Raw genomic sequence first — 19,195 nt, 5'->3', positions numbered from 1 at the left:
ACTATGGAGGATAGGTGGCCTAGTAAGTTACAATGTGCTAGTCATGCCTTTGAAAGAAGTTAGTTGTGGAAGTCAAACATGTTCCCCACACAACACACCTCACCACACAAAATGCTGGTAGGTCATGTGATTGATGGATGTGCATGTGTATCCTCCAAAAAAAAAGGAATATACACACTAAATATTCTACTGACATAATATACCAAGAAGATTAGGTTTGTGGAAGAAGGGAAGGCGAAGGGGAAGATTGGGTCGTGTCCTGCTAGCACGTTGAATACCTACACGCCATTTCACATCTACCCATCAACGTCAAATAGAGCATCCAAATCAGGGCGTGGTGGTGTGAGGGGAGAGTGAGGAGAAGAAGTTGAAAAATTCTGGCTGAAAATCCACCTAACACATACGCTCACCAGCCCCTCAACGAGGGGCACCAATGATGAATAATAATAGCTTAGAACAGAGCAGCAGAACCAGAGTTTATATCTATCCATTGTCGTCTGCAAATTACTCTGTGAGTGTTTAGTGTTTTCTTCTCTTATTGATTTCAGGGGACAAGTAGGTGGGGTTGGGGGAGCTTAAGTCAAATCTAGTGCTTTCTCTGTAAGATTTTCCTTTTTTTTCTTGCTAAGAGTAGCCATGATTGAGGTACAGTCAGCTCCCCCCATGGCACGGCCAACTGAGAACGAGAATAACCAGCATGATGCCAAAGAAGGGGCGGTATTGAATGAGGGCGGCATGGATTTTCTGTATCGGTCAAAGCTTCCAGACATAGATATTCCATACCATCTTCCATTGCACTCGTATTGCTTCGAGAAACTGGACGAGCTCAGAGATAAGCCATGTCTGATACAGGGGTCGAACGGGAAGATTTACAGCTATGGCGAAGTGGAATTGATATCTCGCAAGGTGGCCTCGGGTTTGGCCAAATTGGGATTCAAGAAGGGGGACGTGGTCATGCTGCTGCTGCCCAATTGCCCCGAATTTGTCTTTGTTTTCCTAGGGGCGTCCATGGCTGGTGCCATTGCCACCACGGCGAACCCTTTTTACACTCCCTCCGACATTGCCAAACAGCTGGGCGCATCGGGCGCCCGGCTGATTGTCACTTACGCTGCTTGCGTAGAAAAGCTGAGGGACCTAATGGAGAATCATGGGGTCCAAGTGATAACCACTGACAACCCTCCAAAAGGCTGCGAGCACATTTCGCTTTTGTTAGACGGCGACGAGAACGAATACTGCCCTGCAGACTGTATCGTCCAGCCCGACGACACGGTCGCGCTGCCTTATTCGTCGGGCACGACGGGGCTCCCCAAGGGTGTCATGTTGACACACAAGGGGCTCGTCTCTAGCGTCGCCCAACAAGTCGATGGAGAAAATCCCAATCTGTATTTGCATTCTGAGGATGTGGTGCTGTGCGTACTGCCTCTGTTTCATATCTACTCGCTCAATTCTGTGCTGCTCTGCTCGCTCAGGGCCGGGTCTGCTATTCTGCTCATGCACAAGTTTGAGATCGGGAGCCTGCTGGATCTGGTGCAGAGGTTCAAGGTCACGGTGGCGCCTGTCGTGCCTCCCATTGTTCTCGCCTTTGCCAAGAACGCGCTCGTGGAAAGCTACGATCTGTCGTCCATTAGGGTTGTGCTGTCCGGTGCCGCGCCTCTCGGGAAGGAGCTGGAGGATGCATTGAGGCTACGACTTCCCAGAGCCACTTTTGGTCAGGTTGGCTTCCATACCTCTGCATATTTTTGTATTATTTTGTGTATATGTTCTGCCATGGTATTCTTAACGAATTCATTATGTCCAATGAAACATAATATTTTAAATTTCAAGTAAAATTAGTAACATGGAAATAGTTTAATATCAAGAAAAATTGAATGGTCAATATTGGGATAGACAGATTCAGTGCCATGTTAATGATGGAGGGAAAGAGCAGAGTTTTTAAAACCATTGTTTAATCGTTTTGAGTTTTGTTTTTTCGTGTTTTTATATAGTTAAATGGTATAAAATGTGTTAAAATTACACATTCAAGTTTTTTAATTTATATAATTGAAATGTTTCAAGAGTTTTCTGGATCGTAAATATATATAACCAAATTTTGACCAAAATAATTAAAATATTTTACAATTAAATTATATTTTGGTGGTCACATTGAATATTTGAATTTTTTAAAAATCAATTTTAATCAATTATATAAAACAATTTTAAAACTTGAATTTTTTTTATTTGAAAATATAAATAAAAACTTGAATTTTTTTTATGGGAAAGTATACTTATATAAGTTAAGTTAAATCAAAATAATTTAAATACAATTTTTAAAAAACTTAAAAACATTTTATAACTGCACATTTTACAAATTTATGTGAACACTAATTATACTTTATAATGAAAAATGTTCTTTCCCAAAGGAAAATTTGCAATAAATGAAAATAGTTTAATGTTATATTTTTTTGAAAATTTATGGTTTCAAAATTCAATACAAGATTTTGGGGATATTTATGGATCTGTTTTGAGATTTTAGTGGTATTGATAAGTGAGGTTGAAATTTCAAAATAGATTTATTTATTAAATTTGATAGATTGCACACTTTTTTTTATTTTAACAATTTCAAATTTATTTTTAATAATTTTGCAACTATTTTAATTATATTTTACTAATAAATCACTTGTCAATTTGACCATTAAATTCCATCCTACTAATATGTAAAAATCATCCCATTAATATATAAAGAGAATAATAAATCAATAAATTGAAACAATTGAATACCTGAAATTAAAAAAACAGAAAGAAGAATACATAACATAATTGGTAATACTAAAAAGTTGGATAAAGCATAACTCCCATTACTAGAAGGTTAAGTAGAGCATCACCACCTCCCATTCAACAAACGGCATGCAATTGTAACTGATCTCCTGGTCATCAAACTGGGTATGAACAGCCCCTTTTTTATAATTTACTGTTAGAATATTTGATTGTGAAAAGATGAGGTTTCTTTATCTTTACCTTTATTTTTATTGCAATATTAATATATCAATATTTTATTGAACAAATTTAATAGGTTGTTTGTCACACCCCTGATAATTTAATGTTAGAATATTTGATTGTGAAAAGATGAGGTTTCTTTATTTTTATTTTTATTGCAAATTTAATATATTCAATATTTTTTTAACAAATTTAACAAGTTTGTCACACGCCCTGATAAGCTCCGTTAATTATATAATATATATATATAATATAATTTTATTTATTTATTCATTAAATAAATTCAACAAATACCTTTGTCCCCTTTCTTGTTGGCTACGCAAAATCTGCAATCAAAATAAGCTAAACTCAGATAAACAGATATAAGAGTATAAAGAGGATTTTTTAAAACTCTGCTCTGTGGTATTGATTTTGTGCAGGGATACGGTATGACAGAGGCAGGACCGGTGCTATCAATGTGTCTGGCCTTCGCTAAGGAGCCCTTTCCGACGAAGTCCGGGTCGTGTGGAACGGTTGTTCGGAATGCCCAGATGAAGATCGTTGACCCCGACACGGGCACGTGTCTTCCCTACAACCAACCGGGAGAAATTTGCATCAGAGGGCCCCAGATTATGAAAGGTAACAGTATTTTCGGTATTTTTGGTTTTACAGTAGTTTGTGACCTGTCACGCGTTAAAATCGTAGTTGCCAAATACTAATTGGATTTTTATTTTGGATTCCACACCATTTAAAAAAAATTACATCGTAATTTACGGTATCTCAAATTTATGAAAGAAAACTTGGCCTTCACAGAGACCCCCTAATCTGCCATATTTGCCCTATATTTTGAGGTTTCCATGTTGCAATTAAATTATAATTTTAAGGTTAAATGTTATTGGTTTTTGTTATCTCCCGGATTCAGCCGAATTCTGCCACTGTATTGAGCTTTGAGTTTTTTTGCAGGGTATCTGAACGATGCCGAGTCTACAGCCAGAACTATCGATGAAGATGGGTGGCTGCATACTGGGGATATTGGTTATATTGATGACGATGACGAAGTTTTCATTGTGGACAGAGTGAAAGAGATTATCAAATATAAGGGCTTTCAGGTTCGGATTCTGGACCTTAGATTTCAAAAAATAGCTCAAAGATCTAAGGTATATTAGTAAAGTTAAACAGTTTGACTGTGTTCACACATTTAATGTGCGAGCAGAGTCTAATATTTAGTTTCGTTTTAAGATTTTAAGAATATTCTGGAATTTCTAATTTAATTTTAGATATTTTATAAGTTTTATATATAAGAAATTTCAGAGATTTAATGTATATGATGAAAGTCAAATAATTTGACTAGAAATCAAAATATATATGATTAAAGTCAAACAGTGTGATTTATTTCAGGCTTATATGAACACAGTCCCACGATTAACTTTGTTTTTAAATTTTGAGAATATTCTAAAACTTAGAATCCAATCTTAAATATTTTATAGATCTTATTCAAACAATTTGACTTTGTTCATCTCTATTTCCATAGTCTACCACATTTTGAAAATATTTTTAAATCTATAATAAAAAGTTAAAAATAATAAATTATTTTAGATTTTCCAGTTTTTAAATCTGTATAACCATATAAATCTTATTTTTAATCAGCCATTCGTTATTGATATACAGGTACCTCCAGCTGAATTAGAAGCCATTCTCATCACCCATCCATCTATTGCAGATGCAGCCGTTGTACCGTGAGTCTCTGATCTGAATGAATCTCACACACTTTAATGCCAACTAAACCTTTTGCAAACAATTTAACATCATTTTTTTCTTAAACTGTGTGAGCAGTCAAAAGGATGAAGTTGCAGGAGAGGTTCCAGTAGCCTTTGTGGTGAGATCAAATGGATTTGATCTCACAGAAGATGAAATCAAACAATTTGTGGCTAAACAGGTAAATTGTTTTTTATTAAAATAAATTAATTTATTAGAAGTGATAATTTATTATTTTTATGTTATGAAATATTAGGTAAAGATTCAAAATTTAAATTTCTGTAAACTAAAAAGAAAAAACCAATCTTCATTTTGATTGCATATTTTCAACTTTTTAATAAAATAAATCTATTTATTAAAAATGAATTTATCTTCTTTATCTTAATTATAGATTTTAAACTATTTCTATATCTTCATTGCATATTCTCAACTATTCCAGATATCTATCTTGATTTTGGATTCCAAACCATTCAAAAATTTTAGATTTTTTTATTAAAATAAATTTGGAAGTGAAAATTAGTCTTCATATTGATGGTAGATTTTAAACTATTATCTTGATTGTAGATTTTAAACTATTCAGAAATATCTGGATTACATATTCTCAACTATTCCAGAAATCTGTCTTGGTTGTAGATTCTAAACTATTCAAGAAAATTTGATATATGAAAGTGAAGTGAACTATTTGACTTAGCATTATCCATCAAATTTGAAAAAGATCTAGAATCAAATTATATTATACTGTGTGTAAATATCTAAATATATGGTCAAATTTTGAACAGGTGGTGTTCTACAAGAAGCTGCACAAGGTCTATTTCATCCACGCAATTCCCAAGTCTCCTGCTGGAAAAATACTGCGAAAGGATTTGAGGGCGAAGCTCTCTGCCCCCATCCCCACCTCCACCGTTGAAATCAAAGCATGATATTCTTTTCTTTAGTCCATTTTATCACTTCAACAAGAATTTTTGGGCATGCCATAGACACATGAGGGCGGCCAATACCTGTCACTCCAATAATGTCACCGCTTTCTGGACTCCTTTTTCGAGATATATTTACGGATTCCTGGTACTGTGTGAGGGAGGCATGATTATTAAGAGTAATTAGGATAGAGAGAAAGCCATTGAATAGTGTGCCATATTTCTGATTCACATCGCTTCTTTCATGGTCTGCTTTACTGTTAGTTGTAAGTTTCTCCACCTCCATTGCGTTTGGTTGTTACGTGGATTATGTGTTTCATAAATTGAATTGGTATTGGATGATGACACATGTAAAGTATATGTATTTTGACTTTGTTACGTGTCCATATTTGCAATTTAATAATTAAATTGCAGGGCAGATTTTTATGATGATATATATATATATATATATAATATATATATAGATATTTATATTTATATTATATTAAAAAATATTAGAATAGTAAGTTTGAATTGTTAAATTGATATAATGAAATTATAAATTATTATTAAATTTATATTAAATAAATTGGATTTATAGTTATTTAGATTTATATATAATAAACTATATTCTTTATTTAAAATATATAAATATATTTATAATAATAATAAAAATGATCTAAAATTTAATTACACCCGTTTGTTAATTAATTTTGATTACCTAATTTAAACTTAAACCATGACATTAATAATAAAACATAGTAATGATAATCTCCTAAACTTAATATACATATTTTAATATAAAACAGAGTAATGGTAATCTCCTTAACTTAGCATAAGATATTTTGGTAAAGATTAACTCAAAGACAAAAAGGGCATACAATAAGATATTTTGGTAAAGATTAATTCAAGAGACAAAAGGGGCATACAAAATTGGGAACCACAAAAATATTGCTCATATAATTTTTTGAAAATTATAACGTGTTTATATATGGCGTGAAACTATTTTACTCGAAAATTTCAGAATGAAGATAGCAAGAAGAGCTGCAAATCACATAGCTCTTCTTATATCATCATTCAGATTGGTCCTAATGATGGATCCCTGTTGGGGTTTGAAATGTTGACAAATATGGTTTCTAGTGTGATATTCCGAGACAAATCTCAAAAGAAATAAACCACATATGCCTAAAATCCCAAATTTATATTGTTAATTTTAATATACAATATTAGTATTAGTATTAGTATCAGAGATTTTTAAAATGTTTAATATAAAAATAGATTATTATAATATTAATTATATATTTCAATGATATATTACATATTAATATTGTAATATTTTTCTATTGTAATTTATTATTTAAAATTAAATAACTAGAAATATTAGTTGGTTCGAAACATCAACCAAATCTTAACGATGTGATTAATCCGAAAGACTGATATCTAACTAGAAACAACTGAAAAATGGACAATCTTATAGATCCTTGGTCTGAGGGAAGCTTTCCTACTTGTGTATTTTGAAGGCCACACCCAACCAAATTTAATGTTTGAAGTCGCTTACTTGTTCACCTAGTCATGACCCATACCCAATTGAATTAAATGCGGAGGTCACTTGCAACCGAGAGAAGTCACTCACTAACATATTTTGATATGATGTGAATGGGATCGAACTGGAGTTGGTAGCATTTTGATGTCAATTCATTTATGAGAGTTCACTAACAGTCATTAAGAGATTGCATTGGAGCGGTGGAAGGGAAAGTGGTGTCCATCCCCCTTTTCCTATTATAGATCAAAGAGACAAATATTCAGGAGAAAATGGACAACATATAGCGAAAGAACACTCTCAGGAACACATAAAGAAGAATAAGTTGGTGCTCTTGCATAACACACTAGGATGCGGAAGGGGGGGGGGGGGGGAGAGGGAGGACTCTCTCTCACTCGTGTCAGCTCAATCGAGCATTCATATTTGTTTTAGGCAAGATTTTGTTGTTGAATTCTTGGTGGTTGGCCCTTGGCTAGCTTGTATTTCCTCTATTTTATGTTGGACTAATTGTTGGGCATGAGTGGGACTTGGGAGATCCTAAGAAATCTGGAGATATGGAGCTTACTAAACATGTAGTTCTCGTTTTTGTGTTGATGAACCACTAAGTGCTTGTTGAAGGGTTGATTAAACCATTGGGTGCTTGCAGTTAGGCTAAAGAACCACTTATTGTTTGTTGTTGGTTAATGAAGCACTAAAGTGCTTGATAACTAGTTGATGAACCACCTTCATAGTGGAATCAATCCCTATGACCGAGTAATATACCCCCTCTAACATTTACTATTTTGCTAATGAACCACTTAGTGCTTGGTGTTTAGTTGATGAATCAATAAGTGCTCGCTGAATGGTTAATTGAGCCACTAAGTGCTTATAGTTAAGCTAATGAACCACTTAGTGTTTGCCGACTAGCTGATGAACCACCTTCATAATGGATTCAATCCTGTGAAACATAGTAACATACACTTTAGAAGTTGGGTGAACCCTTGTGCTTGAAACTCAAAGAGTAAGTAAGTTACTACAATTCTTATTGATATGGAGAAATTGATGAACTACTGGATAGTGTATTCCATTTCTTGAGTGTTGGATCTAGCCATTGATGTGAATTTTTCCTGTGCAAGCATCCTTTCAGACTCTAGATCTGGGTCGTGGGTGGTTAGTTGCAAGAAATATTGCAATGTAGCTGACCTATGATTGGATGGAGAGTGGAAGTACCTCCTTTAGTTTCCAACTAATCTAACTCACATGGATAAGGATAATGATTTATGCATATTCAATTTATAGATGATGATCATACTTGTGATATTGGCCGATATATGGTTCTATATAATTCTTGAATGAATGCATGAACCATTGTACATTCACGGCTAACTGGCTATCCTAATTGTTCATGGTGGTAATGAATGTTTGAATGGTGAAATGGTTGCCATCTTTATGAATTGCAGGATCACTTCAATGATTGTGACTAATTATCTGAAGTCACTTAGCTAACCTATTAATTTATAAGTTCTCAATTATCTTATATATTTATGTGTTTGGGAAATTTAATGCCATAGCCTATATTATAGGTCATCTTACATGTTACGAGTTTAATTTATATGTTGGATGTTAAATGAGTATCTAGATAGAGTTGGTGGTCACTTAGCCTATGAATGATGTGATGTTTTTATGAGCTTATGCACAATTATAGTTTGTTGTAACTAAGTATTGTAATCAATTGTAGTACCTTGAGATTCATTATTTAATGCATGATTTGTAACCCTCATGAATGGTCACACAAACATGGAATGCCTCACTAATGCATACATAAATCATAATCACTAATGAAGTTAATTGACTTGAAATAGATCTCAAAAGTGGATTGTCTTGCATATTTCATGTTGTATATTTTATCTTGTGGTTGGTTGAATGGGTAAGCACGTTGTTTATGGTTTCATTGTTGAAGCCAGAGGCATAAGTTGTGTCCGATCGATTATGTAAGCACATTATTAATGGTATCATTGTATCATTTCACATTCGATTCATTGCTCTAACTAGACTTGGAATGTTTATGACATCTGACTATATATTTAATGAATATCGAAGGATGAAGGTATAATTCGTGGCCAGTCATTTAGACTATCCACAACCTCAAATAATTTGAGCTTGATGCCACTACAATATATGAATGCAAAGGAACAACCATTATAAGCCCCACCAAGCAGCGAAATTGGTAGACGTTGTGAGTTGAATATATGAGGTCATGTGTTTGACCTTTGTTGATTGACAAGTTTGATTTTTTTGTTATATGCATATTGTCAATCTGTCACATATTCAACATTTGGTGGTGACCAACACTAGAACCATTATTTTGTTGAATAGTTAAATTAATATATAGGTATATTCCGGTTTTTTGAGTTTGGGAGAATTATTTGTCCAAATTGAGATCTGGAAGAAGTTAGACGATCGCAGTCCAGAGATGAATGTAACTAGTAGGGTTTGATGTCAATTTTGACTCATATTTGAAGGTCATAATATCTTATGTTCATTTTGAAGGTCTCTGAGCATGTTGCAGGTCTTTTGGGATACATGAAGTTAACAAGTTCCGAGGAAGGGTTTGAATGACCAGATTGAAGTTATAGTTGAAGAAAAATATGGAAGTAGTATGATAGAGAGCATGAGTGATTGATATGACATTTTGGTGCATGTTGTATAGCAGTACAATGGTTGTGTGGTAGTGTAGTGGTTGCAGGTTGTGTGGCAATGAAAACTATTAGTAGCGTGGCAATGTCTATGGCAGTTGCAATAGTTTCCAGTTATGATATCAGCTTGTGATTAACAGTCCTTTTCTATGAAGATATAGTAATATGTGATGATAATGGATCCAATTTTTATATGAGATAAAATGGAGGTGTTGAAGTGTGTAGCTTGGGAGGTATTCCAAAAAACCCTAGGAGGCGGGTTTGTGTGAATTTGTTCACAAATGGGTTGGTGGGAAAATAACTCGAGAGAAGGGGTTTAAAATTAAAAAAAAAAAAAATTAAAGGAAAAATTAAATTCCTAAGTGTAAAGACGATAAAAATCCCTAAGATCTAGAGGGTTCGAAAAGAGGCTTAAGAAATATATTTGAGAAAGGCCTTAGGATAAGGCAAAATCAATCAAGTGAAGGAGATCATTTGATGATAAGAGGCCAATGAAATGTAGTCCAAAGGAAACCTCAGCTAGGAGGCCGATAAGGGCTTCAAAGTGGCCAGGATGATCCTAGTGTAACATCTTCTCAAGAAGGTAGTGAGGAAACTCAAGAAGAGTCACAACTAGAAGGAGGGTTTCTACCGTAGGATTAATCATTCTTATGGAGGTGTTCCTTAAGCCCTACTACTAGATTATCCTCGAAGGTTTTGCAAGACTATGGGTAAGGTCATAGGCTCATTCTTGGGCATGTGAAGGTGGCTTCAAGGCCTAGTTACCTAGCAAATAAAATGGATTCAAATGTATTTTTCTTGCTGAAGGAAAGAGGAGGTGCAGAGAGGCCTAAATCACCTTCTAGTCTACAAGAAGAAGGACACAAGCCCTTGTGTGCTTGGTAGAAGGTCCAAAGTCCTAGAACATGTGCGTCAAGGAAGGTCGAGCACCCTCAGAACCCAAGTGTAGCAAAAGAGAGGCTTGTGTGGCCTAGTTGATGCAAAAAAACCTTAGAAGAATGAGGTAGTGTGACTATCCAAAGTGACTGGTGTCTTGGGAAAGTTTGTCGAATAGATAGGACTATAAGGAGTTTCTAGAAGAGGGTTGGTCATTGAGAAATTGCTAAGTGGAAGGAGGGTTGTTCCAAATCTAAATGACATCTGTTATGGTGCCAAATCCTTGCTCAGAAAGGGTTCAGATATGTATGCTTAGATCTAGGGTAATCATATGAAACCCAAGTCCTGTAAGCCACAAATCCATGGCTATGTGAGAGAAATTAGTTCTCTAGGAAGCTCACTAGTAGTTTTATATGATGGGCAGACCCTAAAGGAGATTGTGACCTGTGTCCAATGTGAACAAGAGTAATGTTCAAGAAAATATATGAGTCGGGTATGGTTAGAACAATGAAGGTTGAAGGGATGTCCATAAAGTTCTGAACAAATATTTGAAGCAATTGATTTGTGACCCTAGTTTATTAATCTACAAGAGTGTAGAAAGATGATAAAAATAAATTTTGAAGAGATATGTTCACAAATTGGACAACAGTTGAATTTGTGCTCAATAATAGTGAATTTGAGAGGACTCAAATCACTGTTATTTAGCAACGTAAAGAGCACTATATCTGGGCAATTTGGAGGACAAGTTGTAGAGAAGAGAGAAGTATATTTAGAGCCCTAGATCAATCTAGATGGGACTATAAGCGGGTAGATATAAAGAGTCTAGATTGGATATATGTATGGTAGTCCAAGTATAGGAAGGAGGGTTGTTAGGTGACTGCTATAAAGAGCCCTAAGTGCATATTTGAGATGGACTTCAAATCTGCTAGGAGTGTGTGGTGAAGTAAAATTATGACTGCGGACATAAACAATTCCTCTAGCCCGATAATGGGTCTAGCCACAACCGATACATTCTATGGAAGATTTCTTTAGGTTAGAACCAATTAAGAGGGCCTACCTCTTAGTACGCTTATCCCGTTTGGTGATGACCTTGCTTGCTTGCTCCAGCTATCTCCCGTTTCCTTCTTCGAACACCTAAAACAAGTAAACAACAATAAACCACAACCGTGATAATAGACAAATTGTAATTCGACCTACTTAACAAGTCAAGAAGCATTAAGCCATAAACATGTGAGATGACACATTATGTAGGAAATCAATCGATATTTGCATATATATTAAATCAAGAAGAGATTACAACCATTGTCTTGACGTTGTTGTCCTCCTCCGACAAAACCAGGTTCCCACACACTTCCGTTAGCATTCCATGGTGGCCTCAACAATGATAGTTTTAAGGCTCTTCCCTTTAGTCTTCACACTAAACGAAATTCACACTTCACCCTCACACACAACTAGAGAGCTACAACTATGGATAACTTGCTAATCACTCCAAGCTTAATTAGCACTACCACACCAACATTAACACTTAACACTAGCTTGTGCTTGGGAAAACTGGAGGTTTATATAGCATGAATGGATGGGAGATGGTTCCTATTCTCATGGGAGAAGGTCTTATCTCTTGAGGTAGTTCCATCATTATAGGGGAAAGGAGCCCAAGCTGACATCCTCAACTTCATATGTCATAACCATTTACCAGACTTCTGTTACGAAGCTTTTAGAGCTGGAAGCTTCAGCTCCTTATTTAAAGAACTTTCCAAAAGAGGATTGGCGCGATTGAAACAAAGCTCAGTCGCTCTGGTTGGCGCTATGGACAGTGTTAATCCCTACATATTGGTGCAAGGAGGAAAAAGGTCATTAGCGCCAGTCTTGTAAACTGGGAAAAACAGAAGATTTTGGGGAAATGGTGCAAAAGGAAATTGTTCTTCTCATGAAGAGGGAAACAATGGGAGTTTCTTCATGAAGGGAAAGCATGTATGGTTCACTGTAGAGGTCCTCCAGGATCAAGGAACGGGGAGTATAGGGACAATGAAAAAATGATGTGTAACAGATGCCCCCTAAAGAGTGAAGGCTGTATTAGAGTGAGGGATGAAATGCTTTATGAATCAGTGCGGGGAACCAGAGTTTGTTGTCAGAAAACCTACAAGCAAGTACAGATACATATACATGACTGAAAACTCTGTCAAATGATACATGAATCCCGGTATGGACACAACCATCCAGAGAAAGATCATGCAAATGGATCCAGGCATGGGCATAGCCATCCGATAAAGAGGATCATATCGAAACCAAGGTATGGTCACAACCATCCAATAATGAGAAGGATCACATATGATAACTCATGGTATGGTCACAACCATCCATCTGAGAGAGACATGTATATCAACATAATCATGTCACACTGCCTTGCAACCTAGACTTTTGTAATCTGAGCCCAGGGTCTTGCACTCCAACACGACATGATCAAAGTACAAATTCTAACATGTGAATGGATGTGTTGATGTCGAACATGCTAGAAAATCGCTTGATTACCAGCCGATGATGTAAACTGTTAACAAGCGCGAGAGAAACCACCAATAATGAAAATGGTCCTCAAGGTACTATCAGCACAATTCACGGAATGTGAATAAAGGAACTGTAGTCGAACACCCATGAAATCACTCAATCGAAAGCCAACGATGTGAACTTGTTGTCGAGTGCGAAGAACTCGCCATTAGGGCATGCAAGCTCTAAGGTATTGTAAGGGAGTCTCTCGGTCAACTTCCCAGATAATGAACTAAAGTCGACAAGAAGTGACCATGTCAAAGGAGGGCCATAATGTATCCCACATCATTGACACGGGACAAAGGGGTGCAAAATGATTTTGGATGATACAGAGAATCAGGGGTAAGTGTAACTGCAGACGGACAACTCTTGAACATATCGGCGACACAACTAGAAGTTTGACAGCTTTTGGATCCATAGGATCAGTGGTCATGATGATGTGGCAGAGATCAAATGGAAAGAAAAAATGAACGGCCCAACCTAGGAAGTTCAATGAAAAAAAGGAGGATATCCCATCCCGACACGAAGCGAAAAGTGTCATGTTCAAGGGTGAGCTGCCGACACAACTGATTAGATTTCCAAATTTCCCCCCACCATTCCTGGCAGGTACCCCAATTATTTTTTAATCGCAAGCTTGAAGGGGATATCATATGCTTGCATTGTAAGTTCATCCTTCAGACGATTTGACCTAGCAAGTTTAACGAGCCCTAGGAAGGAGAAGCTCATGTTCATCATGGTGACAAATCTGATGTCGTTTAATATTTTAACGAGTCCGACAAAGTTGTAACTTGGTATCTTTTTCATGTTTAGAGAGTTTGAAAAAGACACAGAAAAGAAAACTCCACATGGTCCCTGTTTGTACATTTGTGTCTCTCGAGCCTGAAAAGGTATAAAATGATACTTGAGAGAACCGCTTGACCATTTCAGTCAAGGAGTACCTTTTTCATAAATAGTGCATCCCAACCCGAAAAAGGGGTAAACATATACTGGGTGCACAAAGTTTCGCAACATTTAACGAGTTCAAAACGACAAGAGGTCGGCAATCTTTTCGTGTTTAAAAGGTCGGAAAAGAGCTTGAAAGCGGACTCCCCATTTTATTCTCTTTTATCAGTCAAAAAGGGAAAAATACTTTGTGATCTTTTCATTTTTTATGAGTTAGAAAAGAGCTTAAAGGTGACTCGTCCTAGAGGAACGAGTGGTATAGAGCGTAGCAACTGGTTTCGACAATGGAGGAACTGATCAAAACATGTAATGGTCAAGATGCTGGCTAATAAAACCACTCATTGATGAGGTTCCTCAGGAAAGGAAAAAACAACCAAGTGAAAGCATATGATCGGCCAAAGAGATGGTGGCGATGGAATAAAACAACCAAGGCTCATCTAGCAGAAATTAGTTGATTAAAATGGCAATCACGAGATGTAAATTGGCCATGGGTTAATTTTTCACAAGCTTGAACCATGGAGAACTCTACATGGCTTCAGTTTCATGTTTACACAAGCTTGAAATGAAAAACTATGCTTGAGATAAGTTCACATGCCCCCGGCATAATGACTCAAGCAAGGAACATGCCCCCAAGCTTCATTTCATTCAACTAGGTAGATGGAATGAAGGTTCACTTTCGAGATCCAGAAAAGACTCGACTGGGATCTTACGAGATCTTAATCAAAGACTCGATTTGGACTAGGGAGTTGTTTCATCTTTTAACGGGGTTGACAAAGTAAAAGAATTATCCTAAGACATTTGTTTCATTTGTTAATGAGGTTGATGCAGGAAGAAACTATCGTTAGACTCTTTGATTCATTTTTTAACGAGCTTAACACAAGACAAGGAACTATGCTCTTCCCTTGTTTCATTTTTTAACGAGGTTAACATAAGACCAGGAACTATCCTCATCCCTTGTTTCATTTTTTAACGAGGTTAACACAAGACCAGGAACTATCCTCATGAAGTCTATTCATGACCCATAAGAGAACATGGCTCCCAAGAGGTCTTCATTAGAGGGAAGAACCACTTTTTGGGAGGAATACATGTCATTTGGTACCAAAGATAGATCACGTTTGAATGCCCCCAATACATAATGTACAATACCATCTGTGTGATCATCAGTAGATGCAGAGACGGAACGGGTAGCCACATTATTGACCTATGGCGCGGAAGGTACTACTTGCAAAAAAGAGCTGATAGGGGATGATGGTTGTAAAGGAGGTGCCTGGTGACCAATGAACGACAATTGATCAATGGTCACTATTCTCCCTTCATGCGGAAAACAAAACACACAGAAAAGTGAAGAAACAAGAGTCCCATGACATAAACATAGTCGCGTCCAAGGAGAATATTGAAATATAGGGGACCTTGGACTACCATCTTGTCTCTATAGACGGTCTTTCCTCCAAAAGTAATAGGGAACTTCAGAAGGATCCCTAAGGGTTGACTGGTTCCTCTGTTGAAAGCCATTAGATTCTGGGTGACAGGCACAAGCTGTGGGGAGCCCAAAGCTTGCCAAGTAGTAGAAGACATGATGCTAACTGACGCGCCTTCATCTAATATAGTGCCATGTACTACCATATTATTAGCTTGTACTGTAATCTGGAAAGGCACATAAGATGGGAGGTAGAAAGCAGTCAAGTGACTCCAATCGAAAGAAATGACATAAATACTTGGTGGGGGCATCATATGATTTCCCCCTTGCTATAGAGGAATAGGAGAAGGACTATCCTGAACAACTGGGACGGGAGGGTCACTCTTAAATGCATGAGAATCTGAGGAGATGAAAAGAACATGAGAAGTATGATCACCACTATCTTCCGGAACAGAGTGATCAACTGAAGGTGGAGACAAGTCGAGACTCTTTTCGACCAATGGTTGGTCGGGAATAGACACAAGAGAGTCTTGCTCAGGAAGAGCAGGATGGGAAAGAGATGAATTGAAGTCAATCTCTTTGCCAACCGAGAGAGGGTCAAAAGAAAGCCTCTGATAAACAACAGGAAGTTGGGGTTGAGGAGCTGTAAGATTTTCCAAAACTTTGGAAGCTTTATCCACAAGAGGAAAAAGGTGAAGAAGATGCTCTCCTTCACACAACCTACAGGGGAATCTAATCTTCCCTTTATTTTTACCATTGCTAATCGAGGGTCCAACATTGACATGATCTCCAGAGGCCGATGGGGATGGTCGATCCAGATTTTGAGACCATACCTCTAAGACTCTGGGAATTCCATGACAGTCTTGAAGGAGATGGTCACCCTTACACAACTTGCAAGGGAATTTGACCTTCCGTGGAGGATCAGAAGGTTTGTCGATAGGAAGTTCATTTGGAGTAATAGTTGCATGGTTGGCTTCTCGCTTACCTGACTTCTTCTTCTTCTTATCCTCCTTGTTACTAGATTTGAAACTTTCACCAGGCGAAGTAGAAGAGGAGGGTGAAGAAATAGGGGAAGAAGGTGAGCGGTCAACCTTAGAATCATCGTGACGTGATTCGAATGAAGGAGACGTTTGGACAGGAGTCGGGACACTCGGGACCACCGAGGTCGAAAAAAACCATACAGGTAGACCAATGGTTAACCCAGGAAGGGACAACATCGCCATAGAAGGAGCACCAGTTTTTCCAAAAGAAGGAAAAGGACCAGGATTCCCATTTGAGGGGAATTCTTGACTGGTGGACTTTGGAAATGTTGCCTTTGGAATTGACCCTAAAGAATTACTAAGGAAGATAACTTTTAGCATGAATATTTCGTGGGAAGTTAATTTTAAAAAACTGAAACAAAACTATGCCTTTTCATGTTTTAAGAGTCAAGAAAAGGATGAAATATGACTCTAGTCACTTTTGGATTTAATGAGCTCGAAAGGACAAGTGCTCGATGATATTTTAAATTTAAAGAGTCAAAAATACCAAAATGACTGCTCAAGTACTCTAGGCAAAAGGATTACTAGGTAATCGTGAATTACAGAATACCTCCCGACGAACCGAGAAGTACGGGTAGGCAATCTCCCTGAATGATGTGTTCAGTGTATCACGTTTACAGAGTGGCATACTAGGCTTCCAATGGATTAAGGATTGTAGACCTAGTGGGGTCTCCCTTTATATACACAATGGTATGGGGAGCACAAGTCCATACTAGCGTTGTCTAGTGCCGAAATACAGCGGCTAGGTTTTAAGACGCTGGAACACGTCTCTAGCCTAGACCTCTAAATGTAAGCGTTAAGTTTCAATGCTTCCTTAGGTTAATTCGATAAATTTTAGCATTTTATCTTGAATTAGGTTTCAATTATAAGGCCCTATTGCTGTCATCTGACAAAACTCCTGCATGTAGCTATATGAGGAAAGAGATCTTTGTATTCGATCAAAGTTAACACTAATTGAGAGATAGGGAATACAAAATCAATTCAACAATCAAAGAATGAAATCTTTCACTAATATATGTCCTAAATGCACTTAATCTTCCCTTAACAACAAAATAAGTTCCATTTCATTTCCATGCCTATGATGATGCAATTCTAGCTTCTCAATAATGCTACTAATGCAATATTTTCGCTTAAGTAAACTAGAATGATGTTCTTCTTTTCATAAAATACAAAATGAATCTTTCACATAAAGCACTTTAATGAAAAATTTTCACAATTCCGAACAAACAAGCATCGATCAAATCCAAAGGATGATAAATGAAACTAAAAACAACTTCTTCACTGAATCGAACAAACCAAACACATAAAAGCTTCGATCGACAAACCAAGCAATTAATCTATGCTCGGAATGAGAAAATAGACACTTGAAATAAGAGAACAAATGAGACTCTTTCACTCATTCAATTGAAAATGAAGCAAACAAAGCATCCTAGTCACTTCTGGGAGGAAGAAGAGAGTCCGAGGGTCAAGACACACTGGCACTGGAATGGGAGAAATTTTTATTTTTTCTTAACTCAGAGACTGGAGTGACTGCCTGACTGACAACTAGCGTCGATAGGCATGAACGGCATGACTGACCAGTACTAAAACTAGCGCTGATGGTCTGATCAACGCGACTGCCTAACTGGAAACTAGCACTGATTGAGGGATTCAAAGAAAAAATAAAAAAGAACTTCACACAGGGCCAGACATAACACATCAGAGGATGGGCTAAACCAAACAAGCACACAAGGCAAGCTAAATGAAGCTTTCTAGTCAGGGAGAACATAGCCTAAACAATCTACTAGGCATAAATCAAGAGAGAAAGACACACTAGTAGAGATCTGGGGTGAACCTTAATCTTCACCTACAGGCATCGGCGCGACTGCCTAACTGACAACAAGCACCAGAAGGGCATCAGAGCGACTGTCTCTAAGTATATCGCGCTGATCTGCACGACTATCAGCGAAATAAGCAAGTTGAATGAGGATGCAAGTAAAAAATAAAAAAATTTCAAAGGCTAAGACCAAACTTACTACAGTAAATTTCAGACCCAAAGCAGTAAATAAGGCAAAGCAAAAAGAAACTAAAGGTAAATGGTGATACTAGAAAAGTTCACACAAAACCATGAAATTACAAACAAACAAACAGAAGGATTTGCTCCCCAGCGGAGTCGCCATTTTGTGGTGAAGTAAAATTATGAGCAGACACAAGCAATTTCTCTAGCCCGATAATGGGTCTAGCCAGAACCGATACATTCTATGGAATATTTCCTTAGGTTAGAACCAATTAAGAGGGGCTACCTCTTAGTACGCTTATCCTGTTTGGTGATGACCTTGCTTTCTTTCTCTAGCTATCTCCCGTTTCCTTCTTTGAACACCTGAAACAAGTAAACAACAACAAACCACAACCGTGATAATAAACAAATTTTAATTCAACCTACTTCATAAGTCAAGAAGCATTAAGCCATAAAAATGTGAGATGACACATTATGCAGGAAATCAATCGATAGTTGCATATATATTAAATCAAGAAGAGATTACAACCATTGTCTTGACGTTGTTGTTCTCCTTCGAGAAAACTTG

At 37.0% G+C, this 19,195-nt stretch overlaps 1 protein-coding gene across 1 annotated transcript; it reads left to right on the top strand.

The window, feature by feature from the left end:
- Positions 1-342: 342 nt before the first annotated feature.
- Positions 343-5,963, top strand: LOC149250673 (4-coumarate--CoA ligase-like). The gene is made up of 6 exons (XM_089459175.1): positions 343-1,713; positions 3,393-3,591; positions 3,916-4,061; positions 4,621-4,688; positions 4,786-4,888; positions 5,487-5,963. The coding sequence occupies exons 1-6, from the start codon at positions 637-639 to the stop codon at positions 5,625-5,627; spliced, it is 1,734 nt and encodes a 577-aa protein (XP_089315301.1). The 5' UTR covers positions 343-636; the 3' UTR covers positions 5,628-5,963.
- The last annotated feature ends 13,232 nt before the right edge of the window (positions 5,964-19,195 follow it).

Source organism: Pinus tabuliformis, chromosome 7 (assembly GCF_031772625.1).
Source record: "Pinus tabuliformis cultivar Carrire ecotype Pingquan chromosome 7, CPIR1, whole genome shotgun sequence".
NCBI classification, from domain to species: Eukaryota; Viridiplantae; Streptophyta; class Pinopsida; order Pinales; family Pinaceae; genus Pinus; species Pinus tabuliformis.
This window is presented reverse-complemented; position numbering and strand designations above follow the sequence as displayed.

Excerpts from the sequence above, each read along its gene's own strand:
- LOC149250673 (XM_089459175.1), top strand. The coding sequence starts at position 637 with ATGATTGAGGTACAGTCAGCTCCCCCCATGGCACGGCCAACTGAGAAC. Across the intron at positions 1,714-3,392 it reads CCAGAGCCACTTTTGGTCAG|GGATACGGTATGACAGAGGC; the intron begins GTTGGCTTCCAT and ends GATTTTGTGCAG. Across the intron at positions 3,592-3,915 it reads AGGGCCCCAGATTATGAAAG|GGTATCTGAACGATGCCGAG; the intron begins GTAACAGTATTT and ends GTTTTTTTGCAG.